This window comes from Podospora anserina, chromosome 3 (assembly GCF_000226545.1).
Source record: "Podospora anserina S mat+ genomic DNA chromosome 3, supercontig 2".
NCBI lineage: Eukaryota > Fungi > Ascomycota > Sordariomycetes > Sordariales > Podosporaceae > Podospora > Podospora anserina.
In genome coordinates, this window is record NW_001914856.1 from 1,460,584 (window position 1) to 1,483,903 (window position 23,320).

Genomic DNA, 23,320 nt, shown 5'->3' on the forward strand with positions numbered 1-23,320 from the left:
ACAATCCCACTCCCACTCCCACTCCCACTCCCGCTCCCACTCCCTTGCCAGTCCCAACTCTCCCATCCTCCACTCGTACTCTCCTCCCAACTATAAGTCAACATACTATTCCCCGCCCCCTCTGAATCATAACTCCAGTTATTCGACAACCTACTCCCCTGACTCTCCTGCGACCTCGGTCCAATCCCCTGCCAATTACTACCACTATACGTCAAAACCTCATCAATACTCGGCATATGACTCAATCTCTGCCCCCCTACTCCCCCAGCCCCCGCCAAAACAGCCTTATTCATAAACGGCCACCCTAGGTCACTAATATCCACCCCCTGCTCAAAGTCACTTTCGCTTCCAACAACAGTACTATTCCCAACACTAACATCACTCCACGGCCTCCTCAACCCCTCCTCTTGCAACCCCCCGTTGCCCTTCGCCATCACATCCTCCAGTTCAGCTTTACCCCCATCCAAAACCTCCAATCCCCTGCCCCTTTCCACATCATCCCCTCTCCCTTTCTCAGTATCCTCCTCCCCAACCCTAATAGAACTAATCCTACTCACGCTACTAATCCTCTTCAGATGAGGCGGCATAGTATGCCGGCTCGCCACAACAGTAGTCGTGTTCCCAAAACTAGACGTGGTCCCTCTCGACGCCATGTCCCTCGACCAACCACCACCACCACCACCACCCAACAACCCGCCGCCGCCCCCCCTGCCCCTCCTACCCAGCAGCACCCTAATCGCAGGAAGAGAAGTAACAATAATGCTAACCCCCACCTCCAACCCAGTCCAGATCAACGCATTCGTATAATCCCACGTCGGATTAACACTATCCCCAAAATCATACAAAGCCCACAACCTCACACAGCTCGTAATAAGCGCAAAAATCCCAAGCGAGAACATGACGATGATGCAGATTTTGGACCGGACATTCACATTTAGTTTGATCAACAGCGGAAGCGGCATGACAAGGATGACAATGTCCTGCGCGATGCTGAACGCGGCGGTGGTGTACCCCAGCGCGTTGATGTCGAGGCAGGAAAAGGGGCCGAATTCACCTTTTCGCCAGCCTTCCCAGATGAAGGAGATGGGGGCGCACTGGAAGATTTGACAGAAAACAAAGATCAGGCCCGAGAGGCCAACCCAGGTCATGACGACGAGGGTGATGGTGCGGAAGTGGGGTTGGGGGAAGATGCGGAGGTAGAAGCAGAGGATGGAGATTTTGGTGAGGGCTAGGATGACGAGGTAGAAGGTTTCGGCCATGTAGAAGAGCTGTTTTCCCTCACGGTGTCAGCTTGATGTGGGGTCGTGGGATTGAAAGGAGATAACATACCTTGAGGGCGGTGCCGAGGGCGTTGGCGTCGACGGTCCAGATGTCCACTCCGAAGGCGGCGCCGGCGGCGGTGCAGCCTACGGCTTCGAAGCCGATGTAGAGTCCCTTTTTGTTTTGTCAGTCATGAGGGAATGGACAACGAAACGGAGGGGGGGATGTTTACCACAACAATCATCATAACCCAATCGTCCACCTCGAATTTCCCGCCCATCCACCACCGTGAGTACAACCGGAGCAAAACACACACCAAAGCCAGTATCTCAACCGACAGCGGCACCAGCAGGTGTATCTTTCGGGATCGTTGAGGCTTCCCGCAGGCTTCCCAGGCGCCGCGGGCAGTCTCTTGTTGTTGTTGTCGTTGTCAGTGCGAGCACGAGCGAGCAGCGAGGTATCAGCCGAGCCAAGTAGACCATCAGCCGAGCCAAACAAAAGAAGCCAAAGTGAACAAAACACTAGAAAGGGGAAGAAAACTAACCAATACCCTCCTCCATCGTACACCGCCTCCTTACACACCCCAACACCCTCGTATAATGACCCTCATCATCCGAGCACAAGCACACCTGATCCTCCTCCCCCATCCCTCTCTTCCCATCCAGACACTCTTTCGTCACATTGGTAAGCTCCACCACACAACCCAGCGCGCACAAGGGTATGTTCTCGCTCAGCTGAGCGATCAGGTCTGTTGTTGTTGTTGTTGTTGTTGTTGTTGTTGTTGTTGTGTTGGGTGGTGATAAGTCTTGGGGTTGTTGTCCAGAGACAACAATATCTGTCTGTGAGAGGAAGCTCGATGGTGGAAGGGGCCGGGGTGGTGCTGATATTGGGAGGAGTTGATGGAGTAATGCTCGTGGTAGGGACTGCGGCCGGGGTTGGTGTTGAGGGAAAAAAGAATGTGGGAGAAACTGGGGGGTTGCTTCGCTGGGGGCCGGGAGGATAAGAAACGTTAGTAATAGAAAAGAGGAGGGTATTGAAAGCAAGGGAGAGGTTGGTAGTGGTTTCATCTTGGATACCTAGGTAGGTATGTCCAGTCATTAGCCTTTACATGAAAAGGTTGAAGAACTTGGCCAAGAGAAAAAGACAGACAGCACGACGGCGAAAAAAAGACATGACAGCATGACGGCGAAACAAAGACATGACAGAGAGAGAGAGAGAGAGAGAGAGAGAGAGAGAGAGAGACAGAGAGAGAGAGAGAGAGAGAGAGAGAGAGAGAGAGAGAGAAAGAGCTAGATTTGCCCAGCTGGGCACACACACCTCCAAAGTCATTCCCCATTACTAAGACACATCTATCGATGACTTAAGGGGCGGTCGAGTTACCCCTTAGTGTGACCTGTCCGGTCGTTTTCAAGGCCAAATTGCAGTCTGACAAGTGTTAGTTGAGCACATTGGTGTTTTTGTTGACGTTGGGCTCTTCCGCGGAGGGTGAGCTGATATCAACACACTGGTGCAAGCTTGATCCATGATAAGATGATGGGTGAGAGAGGTCATCATCATCTTTGCCGTCCGACGATGCAAAGCATCCACAAGAAGAATTTGGGGGATGAAGACACGAGGTCAGTGTGTAAGTCTAAGTCAACCTCCCCCGTTGTCAGTGGAGTCCCCTAAACATCACCGCTCAAAAACGACATTCCTCAGCGAGTCATGCATCCCGTCCACACAGCCCCTTCCTTCCCTTTTCGGCAAGACGGTCCCTTCACCAAGCCCTCTGAATGGACAGACGCCCTCTCCACGCCAAGAAACCACCTCAATGCAACCACAAGAAACCGTCAGCGACTTAGATGCAGCCAAAGCATGGTGATGGTGTCATGTTAGCATCTTCTGTAGATTACCACTCCATAACAACTTTGTTTCCATACTATATCTCCGTCAATGTACAACAAACACCATGCATATAAAACCCTCACCTACATGCTACTTTTCGAATGAAACAAAACAACGCTTTTAGTCCATCAACTCGCACGCATATGCCGCCAAAAGATCCCACAATACAAAAGACAAGACATTCCCAATCCATTTTTTTTGTGGTATACCATTCCCAATCTCCCCAGTCCTCATCCCTCCCACATTAGACATTACGACCCCATCATCGCATCCCAATCCCAGGTCACCGTCCCACCGCCCCAAAGTTCATTGACACTATACCCGAGCTGTTCAAAGTTGACCGGGATCTCCCCCAGCGTGTCCGTGTTGGGGACCCACCAAGGATTTACTGGCATCTCCATACCGTTGTTGTTGCTTCCTGTCGCAATTCCATGCGGGTTCGGTTGCGGCTGTGGTTGTTGTTGAAAAGGAGTCATCCCCTGCGGAAACGAGCCATTCGTCAGCCCCCGATCTCGCACGTTCCGGACATCCCGACCGAATCCCTGAATATGAGAAGTGGTATCCGACGGTGATGAAAATGAGGCACAGACCTTGTCTCTGGAAAAAGGGTCAAATGGTGCTGATGGGCCGCCTCCGGGAGGTGCAGAGAACGGTCCATTATTGACCCTTCTGTGGCCTTGCGATGGCCCGTGTGTAACCGGTCCGCCACGTCCTGGCGTTGCCCCTACTAACGACGGACCAGGTTGAGAGCCCGTCGGCTGGCTCGAAACAGGCGGATCCTGTCCGGCCATCACTTTGTAGTGTAACGTCACGAACCTGTCCGCACTGGCTGCCTTTGCTTCCTGTGAGGTTTTGATCCCTAGGTGAGCCTCCAAAAGCCCAAAGGCAGCACACATAATGCTGTATCCCCAGGGCTCATTGTTCCCGCACCTCAAGATCCGGTCCTCCTTCATGGCCAGGCACTTCTCCAGGGCCTCCACCGTGTGCTTGCTGTTGATCATGATCATATTAGTTGACCCGCGTGGTTGAAGCATGGTGACACTGCAGAGATTGATCGCCAGTGTTAGACTGTCCTCACGGAGAAAGTTGAGTGTGCGAATGCCCTGCTGGAAAAGTTGGTCGTTGAGGAGAACCATATCCCTGGCGGCATTGTAGTAGATAATCTCCGAGTATTGGTACTTGGAGTTTTGTTTGCGAAGACGAAGGAAGGGCTGGTGCAGAGGTATGATGTATTGGCGAAGCTGGATGTGCAAAAGTGTATAGGCAAGCAAAGGCTTCTTCTGAGTTTGCTGTTCGTCCGTATCCTCATTGTCTGCATCGCTTACATCCCATGACGGGAGGGCATCAATCTCGCGGTTGATCTCATCGGTGTAGCGAACGACACGCGCATAGTCGAGATCTTCGGGAGGGCCGGTGAGCACCCGGCTCAGCTCCAGGCGAAGCGGCAAGCTCTGGCGACTGAGATGCTGATAGGAAGAGTACGTGTATGTAGTTGGAGGCTTTGAGGGAGGGAGCTCTTTCGTGTCCTCGTCAAACTCGTCGTCGTCGATGTTATGCGGCGGATTGACATCGTAGTGTAGAGTGCTCAAGATTGACGGCAGGCCGTGGTCAAAGGATGCTTGAAGATCGTAGCTCTGAATAGTCGCCCAGATTCTCCTCCGCATCTCCTGCTGGAAAGGGGTGATCTTGTCACTCCTCATGTGGCTGGGTTCCCGGTGCAAGCCGACAGAGATGGCGTCCTGTGTCATTGCGCCCGCATTTTTCCAATATCTCTTCTTCTTCATTGTGTTGACTCTCTTGGCAAGATAGATGAGGCAGGCGATCTGATAGTGAATCAGGCGGCGATGCTTTTGGCTCTGAACTTCCTGCCAACGTTCAACAGCTTCGATCCATTTGATGGCATTGGCGTAAGAGATCGACACCATCTTTTCGAACTTGTGCGGTAGCTTAGCAGCCAAACAGCTGGCAATGCCCATGATGGACAAGATCAAAGCCGTGAAGGCTGCATTACGAGTCTCGTTAGGGTCCCAGAACTTGGCATAGTCCCTGCGGAAGCTGGGGATGTGGAGGATTCGGTGAATCTGCTCGAACTGGTCCAAGTAAATAGATACCATGTGATCAGCTTCCTCCTTGGAGGGAAGGAGAGCTTCCAGCGCAAGATCTGGTTCACGGAACTTCCTGTCTCGGTCCTCGGCCCTCTTGTGGCGGTCCTTGTTCCGGCTGATCCGGTGTGGTCGAAGCCACTCCTCGGAGGTTTCTTTCATGAAAGGACACAGTCCAGTCAACTTCTCGTCGTTAGCCAACGCATTCCGAGCCAATGGAGAGGAAGAAAGTAAAAGACCGTCACATACTTCTTGGAAGGCCAGGAACGCGCTGTGGGGGCCAAAGTATCGCGTTTTGAACTCCTTGCCCCTGAAGAAGCGTAGCTCTTCTTTGTCGGCCGTTGTTGTCTGGACCCGCAGGAACTGTGGCAGCTCAGGTTCTTCCTTGTCTCTTTCGTCATCTTCGTGATGCTTCGGCTCAGGGGGTGAGTGGTCCTGAAGCGTACTGCCGTCGACAAAAGCGCCGCCCTGTTTATTGGTGAGGAGGTTCCTCAGCTGGGCAACCTCCATCTCCAACCGACGGATCCTGTCAAGATCTCGGCCATCCTTGCGAAAGTAGGGCGACTCTCCTCCGGTACTTGGCAACGACAGTCGAGAGTCCAGACCCGTCAAGGCACCCTGGGAGAGGCCGAGCTTGTTCGGAGGTGCCAGGCCGGGCCGGGTCTCATACTCGCACTTGTCTGATGTACCGGACTGAAGACAGCGGGAGCATGGAAACTCCCGGTCACAGGACAACTTTCTTCGACGGCACTCGAGGCAGGAGAGCCGGACTCTCTGGCGTTTACGGGGCGGAGCGCGATCATCACCATCCTCGTGGGCCTCGGTTCCGCCGGGGCTAACGCTTTGTTCACTCGGATCCGACCGGGGCATGGTGTTTCTCCCGGAGACGGAGGGGGCTATCGGCCGAAGGGAAGGTTCCAAACAAACAAACAAAACAGACCCAGCCGCCACTGACGCTCGGCGCCGTTTTCCCTATCTAAGTTGCAGGCGATAAACAAGGAAGTGGGCTCGAGCATGCGAAACAGAGACAGCAACAAAACGGGCCAGTCGGCGATAAACGCTTTATCAATCAAATCTGATAAGAGAAACCTGTACTGTATGTAAGGTGAGAAAAGCAGCAAGCGAACACGACTGCCAAAACGAAACCTGCAGCAGTATAAATTTTCCCTCTCTCTCTCTCTCGCAAAACCAATGACTAATAACAAGGGCTTTGCTGGTTCAGTCGAAACGACAGGCGATGCTCAGAGAACAAGCAAAACAAATATCAAGTTAAAGATCTCGACGTCCACAGCCATTGAACGGGGGACTCGTCAGCTCCTTCCTCTTCTGACTGTAGAGTTGGTGTGATGTGGTCGTGGTCGTTGGTGATGCGTGTTGAGGAATAAGATTCTCGGAGATCCGACACTTTTCGCCGAGGCTGCCCCTCTTTCTGCCAGCTTCACCTGTTCATCCGATGATTGGCCGACTGAAGCAGAGAGGACTGTGCTTACATAAGGTCAGGATATTCTGTCAATGAGCAGGGAAGTCATCCTCCTGGACCTTGGGTATGAAGAAAGATGGGATGATGACCTCGGAGGAAACATTGCAGCTTTGCAGTGAGTTTCTCTGACCATGTGGAAAGGTCGAAGTCTATGGATTTAAACCAGACTTTTCCAATTGCCTAACGAACCTTCATGTGACAACGGAACAAGACATTGTTCCGAAACTCTGAGGGTTAGGGGTGGATATGGACACTCAACAAAGCAACCACGACGATGAAGACGGAACTATTCATTGTGAGCAAGCCGCACACAAAGAACATTCGTTCTATTGGAGAACCAGACTTTGAATCAGACCCCGATCAATCCGTCCCCATTGTCCCAGAACCACGGGACGGGGCTGGCCGACCAGCGACATATTCGCAGCTTAGTAGAGGCTTGGCAATGGTGTGGTGGGACAAAGACAGAGCTTAGGTCTGAAAGGCCACCGACGCCACCAAACGGTCTGGCCTGGCTCGGCGCACTAGACACGGTGCAACATCGACATTCGGGTTTTTGGGATCGCAAATTCCAGTCGGGTTTGGGCACCTTCGAGAGACGCGATGGCGGTATGATAACATGCGCGCATTATTTTGGATATTTTTGCTTGGATGCGCCTGCTGGGAGGCTGCACGCGCTGCCAGCTTAGTGCCAGGGAAGGCCTTTGATCGTTTGATCACGATATGGCTGGAGAATCAGGTTGGTCCAACAGTCCACACACAACCATTCCACATGTGCTCCATAACATGTTTACTGACCAGTATAATGGTACGTGTAGGACTATGCCAAGGTTGTCTTGGAGCCTAGCATCGCCGACCTGAAGAGGAAGGGCATCTTGCTCACGAGGTTCTATGCGCACACCCATCCATCCCAGCCAAACTACCTGGCCGCCATCGGTGGGGATTATTGGGGCCTCGATCACGATGACATGGTTCATATCCCTGAGAACGTCTCGACAGTGGTGGACTTGCTGGATTACAGGAACATAAGCTGGGCAGGTTACTTTGAGGACATGCCCGGCCCGGGGTACATGGGGAACTATAGTGATGGACAGACTGGGAACGGCACATGGGACTATGTGAGGAAACACAAGTACGAACACGTGGAATCGGGCTTCCTGATGGAGAATGCTAACCTCGTACCAGTCCATTTGTGTCGTATGAAAGCGTCATTATGGAGGGAGAGCGGCTGCTGGCCCTAGACTCCTTCCGTGCCTTCCAAAGGGCCTTCAAGGCAAAGGAGGTTCCCCAATTTGTGTTCATGACCCCCAACATGAGTACGTATTCTTCCATCTCTTCATCACCCGCCGCAGTACAGATCAAAGACTGACATGGCGCAGTGAACGATGGCCACAACACGAGCAACAAGTTTGCTGCTGACTGGGCCCACAAGTTCCTTCAACCTCTTCTGGATCCTAAAGCTTTCGACGAAAATACGTTGATAATGCTTACGTATGACGAATCGGAAGATTACAGCCAGCCTAACCACATCGTCACTTTGCTTCTGGGAAGCGCAATTCCTCCAGCGCTCAAGGGAACAGAAGACAGCACCTTCTACACCCACTTCAGCTTGCTCTCGACCATCCAAAACAACTGGATACTGCCCAATCTCGGCAGGTATGACGTTGGAGCAAATGTGTTTCAGTTTGTTGCAGATGCGTCTGGTTACACCAAGAACAAGGAGCCTGCCAATGCAGCGTCAGTCAACAATTCAATATCATACCCGGGGTTTCTGCACACCGAGCCCACAAACAGACTGGACATCCCAATACCAAACGACAAATTGATTGGCGCCGGTGGGCTTCCGATCCTTGACAAGATCAAGCAGAAATGGGCCGGTAACATCAAGAAGGTGGGGAAGACGCCGTACGACGGCAGCGGGAATGTGCACGATGGCGACAACCCGCCAGTCTACAACCCTCCCAAGGCCAATTGATTAGATAATTGGATACCCAGCATAAGTCTTCCCTTGCAGGTTGTGCTTCTCGTGTGTGCTCCGTGGCTCCTTCCATTTCTACAGTTTCTCCGGCCCTTCACTCGGTCGCTGTCATCGTTCCTTCCCTATGGCAGCACTGCTATCCATGCCCCTTACAATTTTGGGAAGCTGCGGGTGCCAATGAAGGGCCCTGCCGTGCGTCCATGTCATTCATCTTCGGACCTGAACTTCCATCAATCTCGCACACACTTCGGAAGGAAAGCTGCAAGTCGTCCGCAAGAGGGAGGCCCTGGTAATGGCCCCAAGGAACTCTGTTTGCTTCTGCCTCGGCGGGAACATCCCCTCCTGTGTTTCTCAGCAGCCCTCTCGTATCTCTTGACATCTTCAGACCTGCCATTCCATGCATGGCAACCTCTGGGAGACCAGCCCACACCACCACCACCGTTTCTTGGAATACTTTGTAGATCCTACATCTTTGCATGCCCCCCGAGTTGGTGATGCCTGCTGGCCTGTCCGAATCACGTCGCAATCATGGCCGTCTTCTGCTGCTGCACTTCGGCACGGTCGTCCAAAACACGGACAATCGCACCAAGAAGTCCTGAGCCTGTGTTACCTTCACCACCACCCCCTGCTCGCCTCCCCGGACCCCTTACCCTGAATCCAGTCAATCCACTCTCGACTGAGACATCGCCCAGATCGCTCTCATCACTTCAGCCTTCGGTACCTGCCACCATCAGCCCCATCGAACCCATAGAGCTCGGCCAGTTGGTAGTCGAAGACTCGGACAGTGAAGATGAGCCTGACCATCCAGCACCCCACAATAAGAGCACCAGCACCCTCCACCTGGTCCGCACCCGTATCCGCCGTCACCTCTCCCAGGATTCGCTCTCAAAGAAGAAGGCTCGGTCTGCAGTGGGCTTCACCGAGGAGGAGATTCAGCGACGAGCCGAGCTGAAACGTCTTATGCACAAAAGAATCCAGGAGGAGCTCCGGAGTGAAGAAGGGCAAAAATCCACACGGAGTGAAGTCTCCTCTGATCGACACCCTGGCAGTCCCAAGATAGACCTTCTTCCTGGCGGCGGACCGCGGGACAATATCGAGTTTGTTGTTGCCGATGACAGCAGGCCCAACTCACCCGGAATGAACAGTGAAGCACCGGATGCTGGTCAGACTGATCCCGAAGCTCTTGCACCGGTTGCCGCAAACTCCAAAACAGTTCGAGAACAAGGCTCCTTCCCAGAGATGCCAGCATCACCAGATCTTGTGCCTCGGCGGTATCCAAGCACTAGCGAGACCTCCTCAATTGCTTCCTGGCGGCTTTCTTACAGTGCAGGCCAGCTCGACGAACTGGCCAGCTACATTGACCGAGGAGAGCCATCGAGTCATGTAGATGCTGTGCACAGCTCCTCTGCGTTACACCCGGAATCCATCATTCGTCTTCCAACCTCGGGATTGCATCCACCACGCCCTGCCCATTCGTTGTCACGCTCACATTCGTCACCCGCCCGACCGGGCACGCAAGTTACTGAGACCGCATCCGTTGCAGAGCAGTCTCCATTGAGCGTCTGGCTGCGAAGTCAGGGCCTTCGATCTCGTTCTTCCTCGCCTGCAAGATCATCCGAACAAGACTTTGAGCAAGGTGCAAGTGTTCAGCAAGCCGAGGTGGTTTATCTCAGGAGATGGAGCTCTGTTCAAAATTCTGCCGTCCCAGAGGCTGAGAGTCAGAAGCCGGAAATAGTCCACCTCTACGACATGGATATTCATCGCCAGTTGGGAACTCAAACTTTCAACACACCAATGGATTCTCCAACACGATCCCGATCGATGAGAAACAGTGGTGCAAGCGGTTCCTGCGGTGCTCAAACTTCGGGAAGTACAATCCGTCCCTCTTCCGACCCTCCAAGCAAACCTCCAAGCAACAAGTCGACTTTCAACCACTCTGAAGTTATCTTGGCTCCACACGACCCGAATAACCTGGGGACAAAATCATCGTCGGTGTACCCATCAGCTGGACAAAGTGTACAGTTGAGCGCAGGCGCGTCTTCTCTTGATCTTCCGGCGACACTTGGCCCCCACGAGTTACCGCCAGCTTTTACTTTGCCAGGTTTCAAATGTGTGTGAGTCCCATGCTTGTGATTGGCAGTTGCTAACTCTGGACTGACAGGGCTCGATGCTGTGAATAATCCACACCTTGTAGGAGAATCGGTGGAAAGTTCCCACCGAACAACAGGAGAAAACTCGGTCAACAACAGTTTGCCACTTCTGGAAGGACGCTCAGAGCTCCACAGGTCTTCGACAGTTACAAAAGCCGATGCCTCGAGCAGGGTCCGCAAGGAGTCTCAACTGGATACGGTTGAAAAGAGTATCGGATATTTTCATCTTGGCCACGGTGCACCTGCACTTATCGTCAAGAGGTTCCGGAAGGAGGCAGACACACCTCCCCCGGAGCCGGTGAAACACTCTTTTCTGGCACGCCTTCATTTGACCATCCCTAGAAGAACCAAAATAAGCCCACGAAACTTTGACGGTGCTGTCACAGAACAAGAACAGGAGCAGGGGCAGGGACCGAACTGGGAGCCAGAGCCGTCACCACCACCGTTGAGACATTGTCCAGGCGTCAAACGTGGGCGTCCTGACTCTTGGGGAACAGCCATCACCTCACTGTACCACCCTCTAACCCCGATTCTTTCCGAGTATGAAGGCAGTGCAGATGATCTGTGGAGGTTAGGCATACGCGACGAGTCTCCGAAACAACAGACGGAGTCTCGCGGTATCAAAGCCCATCGCCGTGGTTCGAGTTTCCCCGAAAGTCTGAACAAGAGGCTCCAAGCTGTTGCCGATTCGGAGCACAGTGGCGGCTCCTCTGGGTATATGGGTGTTCCGAGTACCGACCCGTCTTGTCGTTTCTCGTCTGCACCGGGCTCGCCGGTCTCTCATACAACTGATTGCGGCTTGTCGTCCATCGCAGAGACGACCGAGACCCCCAAGCGCAGTTCGTCCACAGGCCTCCAAAGCCCAATTTACGATGCATTCAGAACACACTACCCAGCAAGAAGCAGCGATTTCACCCGAGACTGTCCCAGATCCCCACTGGCACAGACAGGCTCCCGACTTCGTGACTCTTCTACTCCTGGCGACCAATCTACCTGCGTCACCCCTGAGCTCGTTGCGGACCACCCGGAAATCGTGATTGAAGCCGCACGCCAACCCCACAAAAACGACTCCCGCCTTACTCTCAAGTCGAGCACCCAGTCCTTCTCTGGGAAGTTTGGGAAAGCCATCAAGTCAAGTTTTGGAAAGCTCGTCCCCCACCGCGGGCCCTCCAACAGCACTGGTTCGAAGTCGCTGGAAAGCCTCAAAAGGCGAGGAAGCGGAGCCAGAGCAGAGGTTGTGAAACTTCAAAAGTCACAAGACGTAGGAGTTTCATGCCGGGGCCCGAAGTATTGGCAGACAAATACGCCAAAAAGGGGTCGCACGATTTCTCTCAGCACACGGATGGCGACCTTGTTGCATTCTGACTCGAATCCCGAAGAGGAGAAGCGACAGCATCCTAGCCATCACCAGCTCCGGCATCGTGCACCTCTTTGTGCACTGCCTATAAATACACCTATTCGAGATCAACAAGCCAGCAGTAGCGCAGACAACAGCAAAGACTCGGCGACGACAGCCGAAAAGTTTATTACGCCATTCAGCTCATTTTATCACAGCAACAATGATACGGCATCGTTTCACTCTTGTCATGATAAAGGGGATACTACGGATATCAATTCCATCAAAAGCGATAGCACACTGGCTCATCGACTGCATATTGCCTCGGCGCCTCACTTGAGTGCGCTGCCGGCGGGAGCGGCCAAGTTCCAGACTTGGAGTGGGAGGGAGAGGAGCAGGCCGCTGATTACGGTGCAGAGCATGGAGCAGATGCGGTTGAGGAGGGTGAATACGGTGGTGAGAGTTGTGTGATGTGTGTGTTGAGGGAACTGGTGAAGGGTGACAGTGTGTGGTCAAGAATGGTCAGCGGGTGCTTGAGTGAGCAACAAGGCAGATTTTGTTTTTGGTTGTTTATGATGGGGGTTTATGAAGGACAGCTTTTTTTTTTTTCGCATGGTGGGCTGTTTTGGTAGGTGCATGTCTATACTATTTCAGCTCTTATAACGCCGACCTCAAGGACGCAGCAAAAAGGGGGGGGGGGGGGAGGAAGAAGGCCGGACATGTATGGTTAGAGTTGTGGTATATTAGGGGATATGAAGGGGGGTGGTTATGGTTATTTATTGGGCAGTTGTAAAAGACGGGAGTGTAGGTATAGTTTATGTAGCTGTGACAAGGGGTGGAGGAGTGTTGTTAATAGAGTACATATTGGTTGACGATGGGTTGTATTGTCTGGGTGACTGTTCGGTGGTGATCGATATGGCACGATCAATGTTGACAAGGCATGATCTAAAGCTGGAGACTGGGTCTTGCGAGCGTGTCGTTCAGTTGGGACATGCAATCAGACACATTTATGGAGACAAAAGTAAGCCGAAAGAAGCCCATCATAATTCATTACTATTACAACCAAAACTATCTCTCACTCACTCTCTACTTGACCTTACTCATAATCGTCTCCGGCCCCCTAACCACATCCATCTGCGCGGCCCTCGCCTTGACGGCATTCAGCATACTCCTCTCAAAGTCATCCCTGCTCCTCAACACGGCCTCGACCCAGCTGATCTGCAAGTCCCAATACGACGTCTTGAAGCCCGCAAACGTGTCCGGGATCTGTTCCTTTTCCGCAGTCAGCAGGCCCAGAAACGCCTCCGTGACCCTCCACGTCTCCTTGATGGCGTTGCCCACTTCCGGGTTGGGAAGGGAATTAAAAAACTCGAACGCGGTAGACAAGTCGTCAAAGATCTTGTCCTGAAAGTTATCCACCCTCCTAAACTTGGCGCCCTTGTTCCTGACCGAGCCGAGGTACCGGACGAGGAGCTCGTCGGCAAAGATTTCGATAAAAATGTCAACGAGCGAGTGGTGCAGCACCATCCTGTAGTCCGAGACGTACTCCTCAAACGTGGCGATCATGCGCGCCATGTGGGTGGTGGTGTACCACTTTGGCGTGAAAAAGTCAGGCATGACAGTCCTAAAGTCAACGGAAAAGACCAGGCTGGCAAACTTGGCCATGCACCACGTGGACAAGTCAACGTAGCCGTCCCGTAGGGTGGTGACTTCTGCTTCGGCGCGGTCCATGTACTGGGGCGTGACGAGGGGAGAAAACTTTTTCCTAAAGTCCGAGAGGTAGGCCAGCCGGCCTTCTTCCTCGTTGTCGTCTATGCAGGCTATCTGGTCGTTCGCCGTGGCCACAAGCCAGTCCTGCAGCGGTTGGAACCCCTCCAGGTCGCCCGTGGTGGAGTTTTCGTACCGTGCAGACTCGTCGTCGAGCATCTTCTGCCAGGCCTGCTGGCGTTGGCGTAGGCGTTGGAACATGGCGTCGACTACACCCTCGACCACATCCGCTCGCTTGGAGTTGGCTGCTGCTTCGAGTTGTTCCCTCAGCATGCGCCAGAGATCGATGAGGTTCTTGTTGCGAAAATACCCGTACTCGTCTGTTTCCAGGTTCCCGCCGTCGACACCTCGTTCAGCAAAATCCTTCCTCTCCGCCGCCCAAATCCGATCAATCCACTCGTCTAAAAACTTGATGATGAGCTGTCTGAAATCCCTCACCAGCTCCGTCTCCCTGTTGTCGATGACCTGCACCCCCAACTCCTCCTGCTTGAACCCCAACTTCAGCATCTTCCTATAATACTTCTCCGGCCACCCCACAATCTCCAACGTGTGGCTACTGCTCGTCTCCGGGTCCTCCACGATCCCAATCAAGAAATCATGCATCATCTGGTGAAAGATCACCGCCCACGTCTTGAAAATCTTCCACTTCCTCGGCATCAGCTGCTTCTGCTCCATCCCCAACCTCACCGTGTTCAAATCATTAAAATACCACCTCAAACTCTTCTCCAACCCCCCCGGGTCCCCCATAAACTCCTGCCTGCTCTTCTCAAACTGCGGCGCCGCCGCGTCCTTGATGCACTCCAAAAACCTCTCCTTGTACCCCCTCACAGTCTTGGCCCCGTCAGTAATGCTCTGAAACCTCGTCGCAATCTCCCTATGGTCCTTCAGCGCCTCCTGCAGCGCCATAACCCTCTGATCACTCTTCTCCTCCGCCTCCACAATCAACGCAAACCTCACCACCAAACTCTCATTCTCCGCCTGCACCAACGTGATCAAACTCATAGCAATCAGCTCAATCCTCTCATCAAACACCCTCACCACCCCATCCAACCTCTCAAAATAATCCTCCAACGTCACCCTCAACCCCGGATCATCCCCCCTACTAATCTGCTCCATCGCATCATCCCTTATATTCCTCAACCTCGTCAGCTCATAATGCACCCTCAACAAATTCGGCATTGCCTCGTAATCAGCCTCGTCCTCCCTCAGCATCTCCTCCACCTCCGCCACCCTCTCCGCGAACCCCTCCAGGTTCCTCCTCATCGTCTCGACAGCGTTGAAGTTACGATGTGCTTGACTGACGAGGTTGATCGTCGCAAAGTCTGTGCCCGTGATCTGATTTTGGGATTCCGAGGCGATCTTGTCAATCTTGATCATTTCTTCCTTAATCGACTGTAGTGTTTTTTGCGAGTCGGATAGGTGCGTCATGCCGGATTGGGTTGTTTCGAGCTGATCGCGCAGGCCGGCGCGGAGCTGGGAGTCGATCAGGGACTTTTTACGGGCGAATTCGGTTTTGAGGGCCGAGAGCTTGTCGAAGAGGTCGTCTGGGTGGCGGAGGAGGGTGGGGAGGTGGACGGGGGGGATGTCCATTTTGGAGGTGTTATATGGGGGTCGATGGGAGGCGTGGTTGTTCGTCGGAGGTTATGAGAGGGGTTCGGTGTGGTGGTGGTGATGGTTCGGGGGTGGCCTGGAGGGGCTGCGCATCAATAGGGGTGGTTCGGAGGCGTCGCGGGATAATTGAATATCGTTTTGTTTGGGGTATCAGAGGCTGGCTTTCATCAGTCGTAAACGTCTTCTCACATATGCCGAGAGATGTCGTTGGTGTTGTTGTGGGGTTGTGTTGAGTTCAAGGACAAGGTATCGTTGATGTTTGGGGATCGTTCGTAGCCTTGCAGCAACTGGGACGGGGGACGAGCTTCTGGAATGCGGCTGTGGCCCGTGCGTCAAGCTCGGAATCTCGTTGAGGAGAGGCACAAGCCGAGCTTCTCAAGCTCCCAGAAACTGGCAATGTGATGTTAATTAGAGATTGAGACTAACTGTGAGATTGGGTTTGGAAATTAGCTACCCTACACTGAATAGGGCTTCAGATCAGGCTGTCGAGGAGGAACTGGTGAAGCAAGGCTGCTATATCTGGATATCCCTTCATCAACAGTAACGTCATAGCAAGCTGGCGAGCCAGAATGTGCCCTCATCGGCCTTACATCTCCGATCCCAACGGATATCAATCATAGGTCCGTCTCCAAGGGCACGCTATCCGGCTATGCCGAAGAGGCCCAAACAAGCTCCCATCTGTCATCCTCGAAGCTTGTCACAAGAAAGAGCTGTTTGTTAGACTGGATGTCAGTCGACTCTCGCCACAAGCTTCTGGTGTCAGACCAGGTCCCAAGCACATCAGTAGGTAGTTCGTTATCAGTTCGTCTCCGGTATCCCATCTCCCCCACCCTTCCATCGCCCAAATAAAACATCACCAGATCGTAGTTCAAGCCCTGATAAAAGACCAGCAGCATCGTGTAACTCTATTCGGTCTATCCACCTTCTCATCAAGGCACGTATCGTATCATATACAATTCTCTCCCCTCTTACTTCCCCTCCGATATCATCTCCCTGCCATCGTCCTTGCTTCCTAGTGGCACAAAGACCGTTTACTTCGCAGGGTGGTAAGTTTGCCAGACTGTCCTCCTTTGTCAGCGTCCATCCCCACTCCCTCAACCTCATCATCACCATCCCCAAAAATAACTCACCGGCAATACCAAAAGGCAAAGTAAACCCAACAGTGCAGTAAGTCCAGTACTTGATCGCGAATCCCTTCTTGCGGGGGTTGAAGGGAATGTTGGAAAGGGGACCCTCAGGGTAGTGGTAAGGCGACGACAGCTGGGCGCGGGTGGTCGAGAAGCCGCGGCGGGCGACCGCCTGGCGGAGGACAGGAGAAGCAAGAGTGCGGGAGGCGGCGATCATCTTCAAGAGGGGGGGGGCAAGTAAACAGCTCAGTTAGCTTCTCTGATCAACTTTGTTTCAATTGGGGTGTCGCTGTCGTGGTTGTCGTCGGGCATGTAAGAGAGAGGGACTCACTTTGACAGAGTGGAGAGAGTTTGCTGAACTATCGTCGTCAGAGGGTCGGAGAGAGATTGAAGTTCGATTGTGTTGCTCGCCTGTGACGTTCCACACTTTCTCCGGGATTGCAGTTGCGGGAGCTCGGGCCAACCGCGGAAGAACGAAAAGTGGTGTGACTTTGACGCTCACATGTGGGGATTTCTCACCCAGAGGAAACTTATGTAAGCGAACACCATCAAGGACATCAACTTCATGATACAAATTACTTGCACCAATTGGCTATTAATTCATGGTATCACATCTACCTCAAAGTAACAAGCTCCTCGGCGCTAGTCGGATGAATAGCAACACAGCTATCAAAATCAGCCTTGGTGGCCCCCATCTTCACCGCAACACCAAAGCCCTGGAGCATCTCTCCGCTGCCCAGACCCATGATGTGCAGACCAACAACCTTCTCCTCTGGCCCAGCGCAGATAAGCTTGTAGCTGGTAGGCGCCTTCTCCTCGGGCTCCATCATGGCATAGTACATGGCCGTGAAGTTGGTCTTGTAGATCTTGAGGTTCTCAGCGCCATACTTCTCCACAGCCTGGGGTTCAGTCAAGCCGATCGAGCCAACCTCGGGGTGGGAAAAGACGACCGAAGGAATATTGTCGTAATCGAGCTTGGAAGTTCTGAACTGCTCTGGCCCGAAGAGACGAGCGGCAAGCTTGCGACCGGCAGCAATGGCTACTGGGGTGAGCTCGACATGGCCGGTGACGTCGCCAAGCGCGTAGACGTTCTCGACGTTGGTGTTTTGATATTCATCAACCACAATATGGCCCTTCTCGGTGGTCTTGACGCCCGCCGCCTCAAGACCGAGACCATCGATGGCTGGTGTGCGGCCAATGGCCCAGATCAAGTGATCTACGTCCTCCAAAACGCCCTCGCCATTGGAGCCCTCGCCCTTGGAGGAGTTGTAGTGAAGCCTGAGCTTGCCGGTCTTCTCATCCTTCTCAACCTTGTTGGTCAAGCTTCTCTTGTGTACATGGATTCCGAGTCTCTCGTACTCGGCCGTGACCTTCTCCTGAATCATTGGGTCAAAGCTGCGGAGGAAGGTGTCGTAACGAATAAACAAATGTGTCTCGACACCGAGCGCGTTGAACATGCCGGCGAACTCAACAGCGATATAACCAGCGCCAACAAGCGCCACCTTCTTGGGAAGCTTGTCGATATCGAAGAAACCGTCGCTGTTGATTCCGAGCTCGGAACCAGGAATTTCTGGGGGCACATGTGGGTTACCGCCGACGGCGATCAGAATCTTCTTCGCATTGACAACCTCCTTGCTGCCATCGTCCAGGGTCACCTCGACCGAGTTCTTCGACAGAAGCTTGGCCCAGCCGTGAATGTATTCCACCTTGTCATTGGCAAGGTTGCGCTCGTAGATACCGTTGAGGCGCTTGATGTAGGCATCGCGCTTGGTCTTGAACGTTGGCCAGTCGAAAGGGGCTGTTTCTTGAACGTTGAAGCCGTAGGCCTTGGCTTGGTGGATGGTCTCGGCGATAAAGGCGGCGTTGAAAGTCACCTTTTTTGGCACACAACTGAGATGCGACGACTAGTGTCAGCCTGGTATGTGCGGCTGCATGGCATGGTAGGAGAAAGGTACGTACCCCACGTTGACACATGTGCCTCCGAGCCTCTTTCCCTCAATTACCATGGCCTTTGCGCCGTATCTCGAGGCGGCGGCTCTGGCGGCACCGAGGCCGCCGCTGCCGCCTCCGATTACGAGGAAGTCGGTTTCTTTGGAGATGGGCGCCATGTTGATCACTGTGGACGAAAAGTGTCTGGAGATGGTGCCGATGCGGCCTGATGCAACAGTTCTGGATGATAGGACCGGGCGTCTGGCCAAGATAGAGATTGCTTGCATAAGAATGAAAGGAAACTCGGGATACCGTCTTCTAGGAGGAAGAGGTATCGCGGGGTAAAAGGGAGGAGGGGGGTCTTATACAAGCGAGTTCTGGCGCAAGCAGCGGGTTGCTGACTGATGGCACGATGGAATTCCAAATCCAACGTCCGAAATCCCACTCTCACAACGGCGCAACGGTAAGATCTAAGATGCCGATACGCAGAAGTCCAAAGAAAACAAAGAAACGGCGCTCAGGTAAGCAATTGTCGATTATACATAGATACTAATTCTTTGCGACTCGGCTGCCCCCGCTCCTCCGGTTCGGCTGCGTCATTGCAGGGGTCAGTGACAAATTCCGGGCTGGGCTTCAAAAGAGATCCCTCGCCCCACTGTTTCTGACAGGGGCTGTCAACTTCACCATGCACTAACAATTATTGCCCTGAACGATGATCAAGACTCGAGGTACGTACCGATGATGAGAGCATCTCAACTCACAACTCAATCAAATCTGATGGTTTGACGACAATTGTAAGATGGGCTTACAAGGGAGACACGGGTAATGCATGGTCAATGTCCAATTTTTAATTTTCTTCCTCTTTCTTGACTTCTATTTTTTACCTTCTCGTGAGCATCTCATAAGACTCCCACCATGACAACCACCAAACTCACCCTCCCCGGCAAGCTCACCGTCGCCCAGCTCCAATCCCTCTGCTCCTCCACCGGCCTCCCCCAGGCCGGTTCCAAACCCACCATCCAACAAACCCTCCGCCAAGCAGCCCAATCCGCCCAACACATCCCCGACACCGCTCGCATACTGAGCATCGACCTCGGCCTCAAAAACTTCGCCTTCAGCCTCCTCACACCCGCCTCAAGCCCTTCAGAGAAGACACCCTTACCAACACCCCCCGATTCATCATCAGTTCCCCAGGCATTACTCCCACCCGTCACCCTCCACCACTGGAACCACCTCAACCTAACCACCCCCCTCCTCCCACAAGATGACCCAATCCAATTCACCCCCTCCTCCTTATCCTCACTAACCTACTCCCTCATCTCAACACACCTCCTCCCCTTGAAACCAACGCACATCCTCATCGAGCGCCAGCGCTTCCGCACCGGCAACGCCTCAAACATATTCGAATGGACGATCAGGGTGAACACGCTGGAATCAATGCTCCACGCCTGTTTTGCAACCCTCAAAGGGGTCGACTTATTCCATGGCAATGTCATTTCCATCTCACCAAAGACAGTAGCCGGTTACCTCTTTCCCAAAAGTGAGGCCAAGGCCGAGGGAGGGGGGAAGAGCCAAAATGCGTACCATTTGTTGAAGGCGAATAAAGTCGGTATGTTGGGGGAGTGGTTACAGCAGGGGAAACTGATAAAGCCACAGGACCAAGGGGCGGGGATGGCAAAGGGTTTTCTGGAGGCGTGGAGGGCGAAGGGGGTGAGGGGGAAGAAGAAGAGGGAGATGGAGGAGGGGGTGCTGGGAAGGGGGGTGAAGTTGGATGATTTGAGTGATTCGGTGTTGCAGGGGATGGTTTGGTTGCAGTGGCAGAGGAACTTGGAGGGGTTGAGGGGGGTGGATTTTGGGGAGGAGGAGAAGGGGGTTGCGAAGGCGATTAGCAAGGTGAAGAAAGGGACCGGGAGGATCAAGCATGTTGATGTGCATGATGAGGGGTATGGAGGGGTTGGGGTGGATGCTGTGTTGAAGGGGGGTGGTGGGAAGAAGAAATCGGGGAGGAGGAAAAAGACCGCCGTGGCTCAGGAAGTTATTGATGAAGTGGCGTTGTTGGAGACTCCAAAGAAGAGTCGTGGGCGGTCCAAGAAGGTAGAGGGGATCAAGGAGGCGGAAGATATTGGAACAGCCGGAACAGAACCGGTCAAAAAGCGGCCTGGTCGACGGAAAAAGGCGTCAGTCGAAGAAGAGAATGCTGAAGAGGTTGTGCTGGAGGCAGGTACTAAGAAAAAAAGCCGTGGTAGGCCAAGGAAAGCAGCTGTTGGTGGGAGTGACAAAGTTGAGGTGGCAGCGGCTGAGATGAAACCTTCCAGAAGAAGGTCAGCTCGAATTGAATCGAACGAGGATGATATCGTCTTGATATAAAACATAACTAGAAGACCTAATTACCATACCAAAGGATGCTGAGATGGCTCTACATGATACCGTCCCACCGTCTACCAGTCCCTTATTCCTGATCTATTTCAGGGCAATTTTCAGCCTATCTGCTAACAGTTTCTCTGGGGTGTCCGTGTGCCACTCCGTCGTTGTACGCTATACGTCTGGCCCATCATCGGCTTCTCAACCCTCATAGCCAGATTGCGCGTCCTTTGCTCTCGACCCAGACCTCGAGCCTCCATAGGACAGAAGCAAAGTTGGGCAGCGACGTGGGAGTGTTCGTGTCCGAGCTCCATGACCCCATACAAGCACTGAGGTTCGTCTTCTTCGGCAGTGAGTCTAAAATGATGGAATCGGCCCCATTGTGTGCGACGCGATGCAGCACGAAGATCTCATGTTCTGTATCAGCCTCTTTTATACATAGCCTCCCTCCGCGAGCAAACCGCTAGAACTTACTCTGTCCAGTCCACGCTTGACGTGCGCACGCGGCTCTTTGTCAGAGCTCGGATGAAGATTCATTGTCTGGCCGCGGCTCTACTCTGTTCAATCTCACTGGTAGGTTTTTGACGCCGCACACATAGGCCGCAGCTACAAAGCGAAAGTAATTACTCTTCGGCCCTTGCCATAAAAGCCATAACAGGCAAGGAGCGTCCGCAGGCACAACAAACAATAGGCGAGGCGTCTGACACGCGAATATCAGCTCACAAGATTCCCGCCCCTGCGCACGCCTCTCTGGAAAACTGCAACAGATGGACCACCATGGACACAGGGTCTTGATGTTTCTACTGTCCACAGCCTAGCGTTGCAGATTGCTCAAGCGTCATGGTGCGAGTTGCAGCACACCGAATCAAGACCATTCTTGCCCTCGCGTCCGCACGTTAGCTTTGCCCGCTCGCGCGTGTACGCGGTAGTATTTCTATCGGCCGACTGAGTTGCGTCATTCGCTTGCGGGAGTCCAAGTTTTTTTATCAAAGCTGGGATGAACTTTTAACTTTGGTTTTGCATAGCTACGACTTTTAGAATTATTTCTAACACGTTCATTTACTGGTAGTTAAACAGAGTGAAGCAAAGGAGGAAAAGGCCTTTAAAAATTCCTTCTTCAACAGAGTTCAGGGGTCAAACAATGCACACACACAACGTGACTCCTATTTCCTGAACAACATCTATTTTTTATTTCCGCACCCAGAAAGACGTAAAAGATATTGGTCATCCATACTATCAATCCACCCAGTCTCCTCCTTCCTTGCTGCTATCTCAGATATAAGAAGTGCCCCCCTCAATCAGGTCAAATGCCGCGATACCGCAGCCGACCTCCCGGAACACAGCCCTCCACAGCAATATTGTCACAGTACGGGCAGAAATGAGGTTCGCCGGGGGCTCGATGAAGGTACAGGGCTGGGCAGAATAAGGCTACTGGTTTGTAAAGTTCCGGATTGCTTCCTGGCGTCTCTGATTATGGAAGTGGTCACCTGGCGGCCGCATTGTTTGACGTGGGTATCGCGGAGCCTATTGTCGGTGCGTGGTTAAGGTGCTTTGGCTGAGGGTGGGTGCTTGTGGGCAAGAGACAGTTTGGTTCAATGCCAAGTTTTCTGATGGACTCGATCGACAGTGGAGGATGGAAAAGCAAATGTTTGGTAGGTTAAATACCTAGGCATGTGTCACATAGGTAACTGTCAAGGTAAGGTTCATCACTAGTCCCAGCTGGTTCTTCTGACATGTCCAACACCCATTACTCACAACAACAAACACAGAAAACTGGCTTATATCCACTGCCACACATCTCTGCTCCCTTTTCAGCCTTTTCTCACCTACGCAGACTCCAGCACATCAAAAACAGCCGCCACCACCATCACAAAACCCACCAACAATGTCCTTACTCGCCCAAGCCGAAATCAACTTCTACCGTCACCAAGTACAGCACAACTTCCTCTCCCAATGCAGCATCTGCCCCTTTCTGGCCACCCTCAACCTGAACCCCCCCGTTCCCTGCCCTCTATGCTGCAACATGGTCGGCTTCCTGAACCTAAACCACACAGTCGACACTCTCAAAAGACTGGTCAGAATCTCCGAGGTGTTTCACTGGCCAGAGTTTGTCGCCCACATCCACGACGCACTCGTGGCGAGAGTGACTCATTTTTTCAGGTTTGAGCCAGATGATGATGATGTTGAAGGACTTCCTCCCCATTTTAGACGTCGTGCTGTTCCCCAGACTGAACAGCAGATGATGTTGTGCCAGCAGGCGATGGTGTGGCATATCGGGAGGGATGTTGAAGTGGTGTATGATCAGGCGTTGACGAGGAGGGTGGTGTTTAGGCAGTTG

General features: G+C 53.0%; 8 protein-coding genes across 8 annotated transcripts; 3 read left to right on the forward strand and 5 right to left on the reverse strand.

The window, feature by feature from the left end:
• Positions 1-2: 2 nt before the first annotated feature.
• PODANS_3_6080 (uncharacterized protein) lies at positions 3-1,259 on the reverse strand (the record flags this gene model as incomplete). Its single annotated transcript, XM_001909374.1, has 1 exon — positions 3-1,259. A coding segment is annotated over one exon (1,257 nt), but the record flags the coding sequence as incomplete, so codon positions are not given.
• A 2,136-nt stretch (positions 1,260-3,395) lies between these two features.
• PODANS_3_6090 (uncharacterized protein) lies at positions 3,396-6,116 on the reverse strand (the record flags this gene model as incomplete). The annotated part of the gene is made up of 1 exon (XM_001909375.1): positions 3,396-6,116. One exon carries the CDS (start codon positions 6,114-6,116, stop codon positions 3,396-3,398), a length of 2,721 nt encoding a protein of 906 aa, XP_001909410.1.
• A 1,226-nt stretch (positions 6,117-7,342) lies between these two features.
• Positions 7,343-8,698, forward strand: PODANS_3_6100 (uncharacterized protein; the record flags this gene model as incomplete). Its single annotated transcript, XM_001909376.1, has 4 exons — positions 7,343-7,462; positions 7,542-7,855; positions 7,909-8,039; positions 8,103-8,698. 4 exons carry the CDS (start codon positions 7,343-7,345, stop codon positions 8,696-8,698), a joined length of 1,161 nt encoding a protein of 386 aa, XP_001909411.1.
• Positions 8,699-9,661: 963 nt separating this feature from the next.
• On the forward strand, positions 9,662-12,658 carry PODANS_3_6110 (uncharacterized protein; the record flags this gene model as incomplete). Its single annotated transcript, XM_001909377.1, has 2 exons — positions 9,662-10,802; positions 10,896-12,658. The coding sequence occupies 2 exons, from the start codon at positions 9,662-9,664 to the stop codon at positions 12,656-12,658; spliced, it is 2,904 nt and encodes a 967-aa protein (XP_001909412.1).
• A 615-nt stretch (positions 12,659-13,273) lies between these two features.
• Positions 13,274-15,544, reverse strand: PODANS_3_6120 (uncharacterized protein; the record flags this gene model as incomplete). Its single annotated transcript, XM_001909378.1, has 1 exon — positions 13,274-15,544. One exon carries the CDS (start codon positions 15,542-15,544, stop codon positions 13,274-13,276), a length of 2,271 nt encoding a protein of 756 aa, XP_001909413.1.
• A 1,052-nt stretch (positions 15,545-16,596) lies between these two features.
• PODANS_3_6130 (uncharacterized protein) lies at positions 16,597-16,909 on the reverse strand (the record flags this gene model as incomplete). Its single annotated transcript, XM_001909379.1, has 2 exons — positions 16,597-16,625; positions 16,696-16,909. 2 exons carry the CDS (start codon positions 16,907-16,909, stop codon positions 16,597-16,599), a joined length of 243 nt encoding a protein of 80 aa, XP_001909414.1.
• A 397-nt stretch (positions 16,910-17,306) lies between these two features.
• On the reverse strand, positions 17,307-18,908 carry PODANS_3_6140 (uncharacterized protein; the record flags this gene model as incomplete). The annotated part of the gene is made up of 2 exons (XM_001909380.1): positions 17,307-18,582; positions 18,652-18,908. The coding sequence occupies 2 exons, from the start codon at positions 18,906-18,908 to the stop codon at positions 17,307-17,309; spliced, it is 1,533 nt and encodes a 510-aa protein (XP_001909415.1).
• Positions 18,909-19,536: 628 nt separating this feature from the next.
• Positions 19,537-20,988, forward strand: PODANS_3_6150 (uncharacterized protein; the record flags this gene model as incomplete). Its single annotated transcript, XM_001909381.1, has 1 exon — positions 19,537-20,988. One exon carries the CDS (start codon positions 19,537-19,539, stop codon positions 20,986-20,988), a length of 1,452 nt encoding a protein of 483 aa, XP_001909416.1.
• Between the last annotated feature and the right edge of the window lie 2,332 nt (positions 20,989-23,320).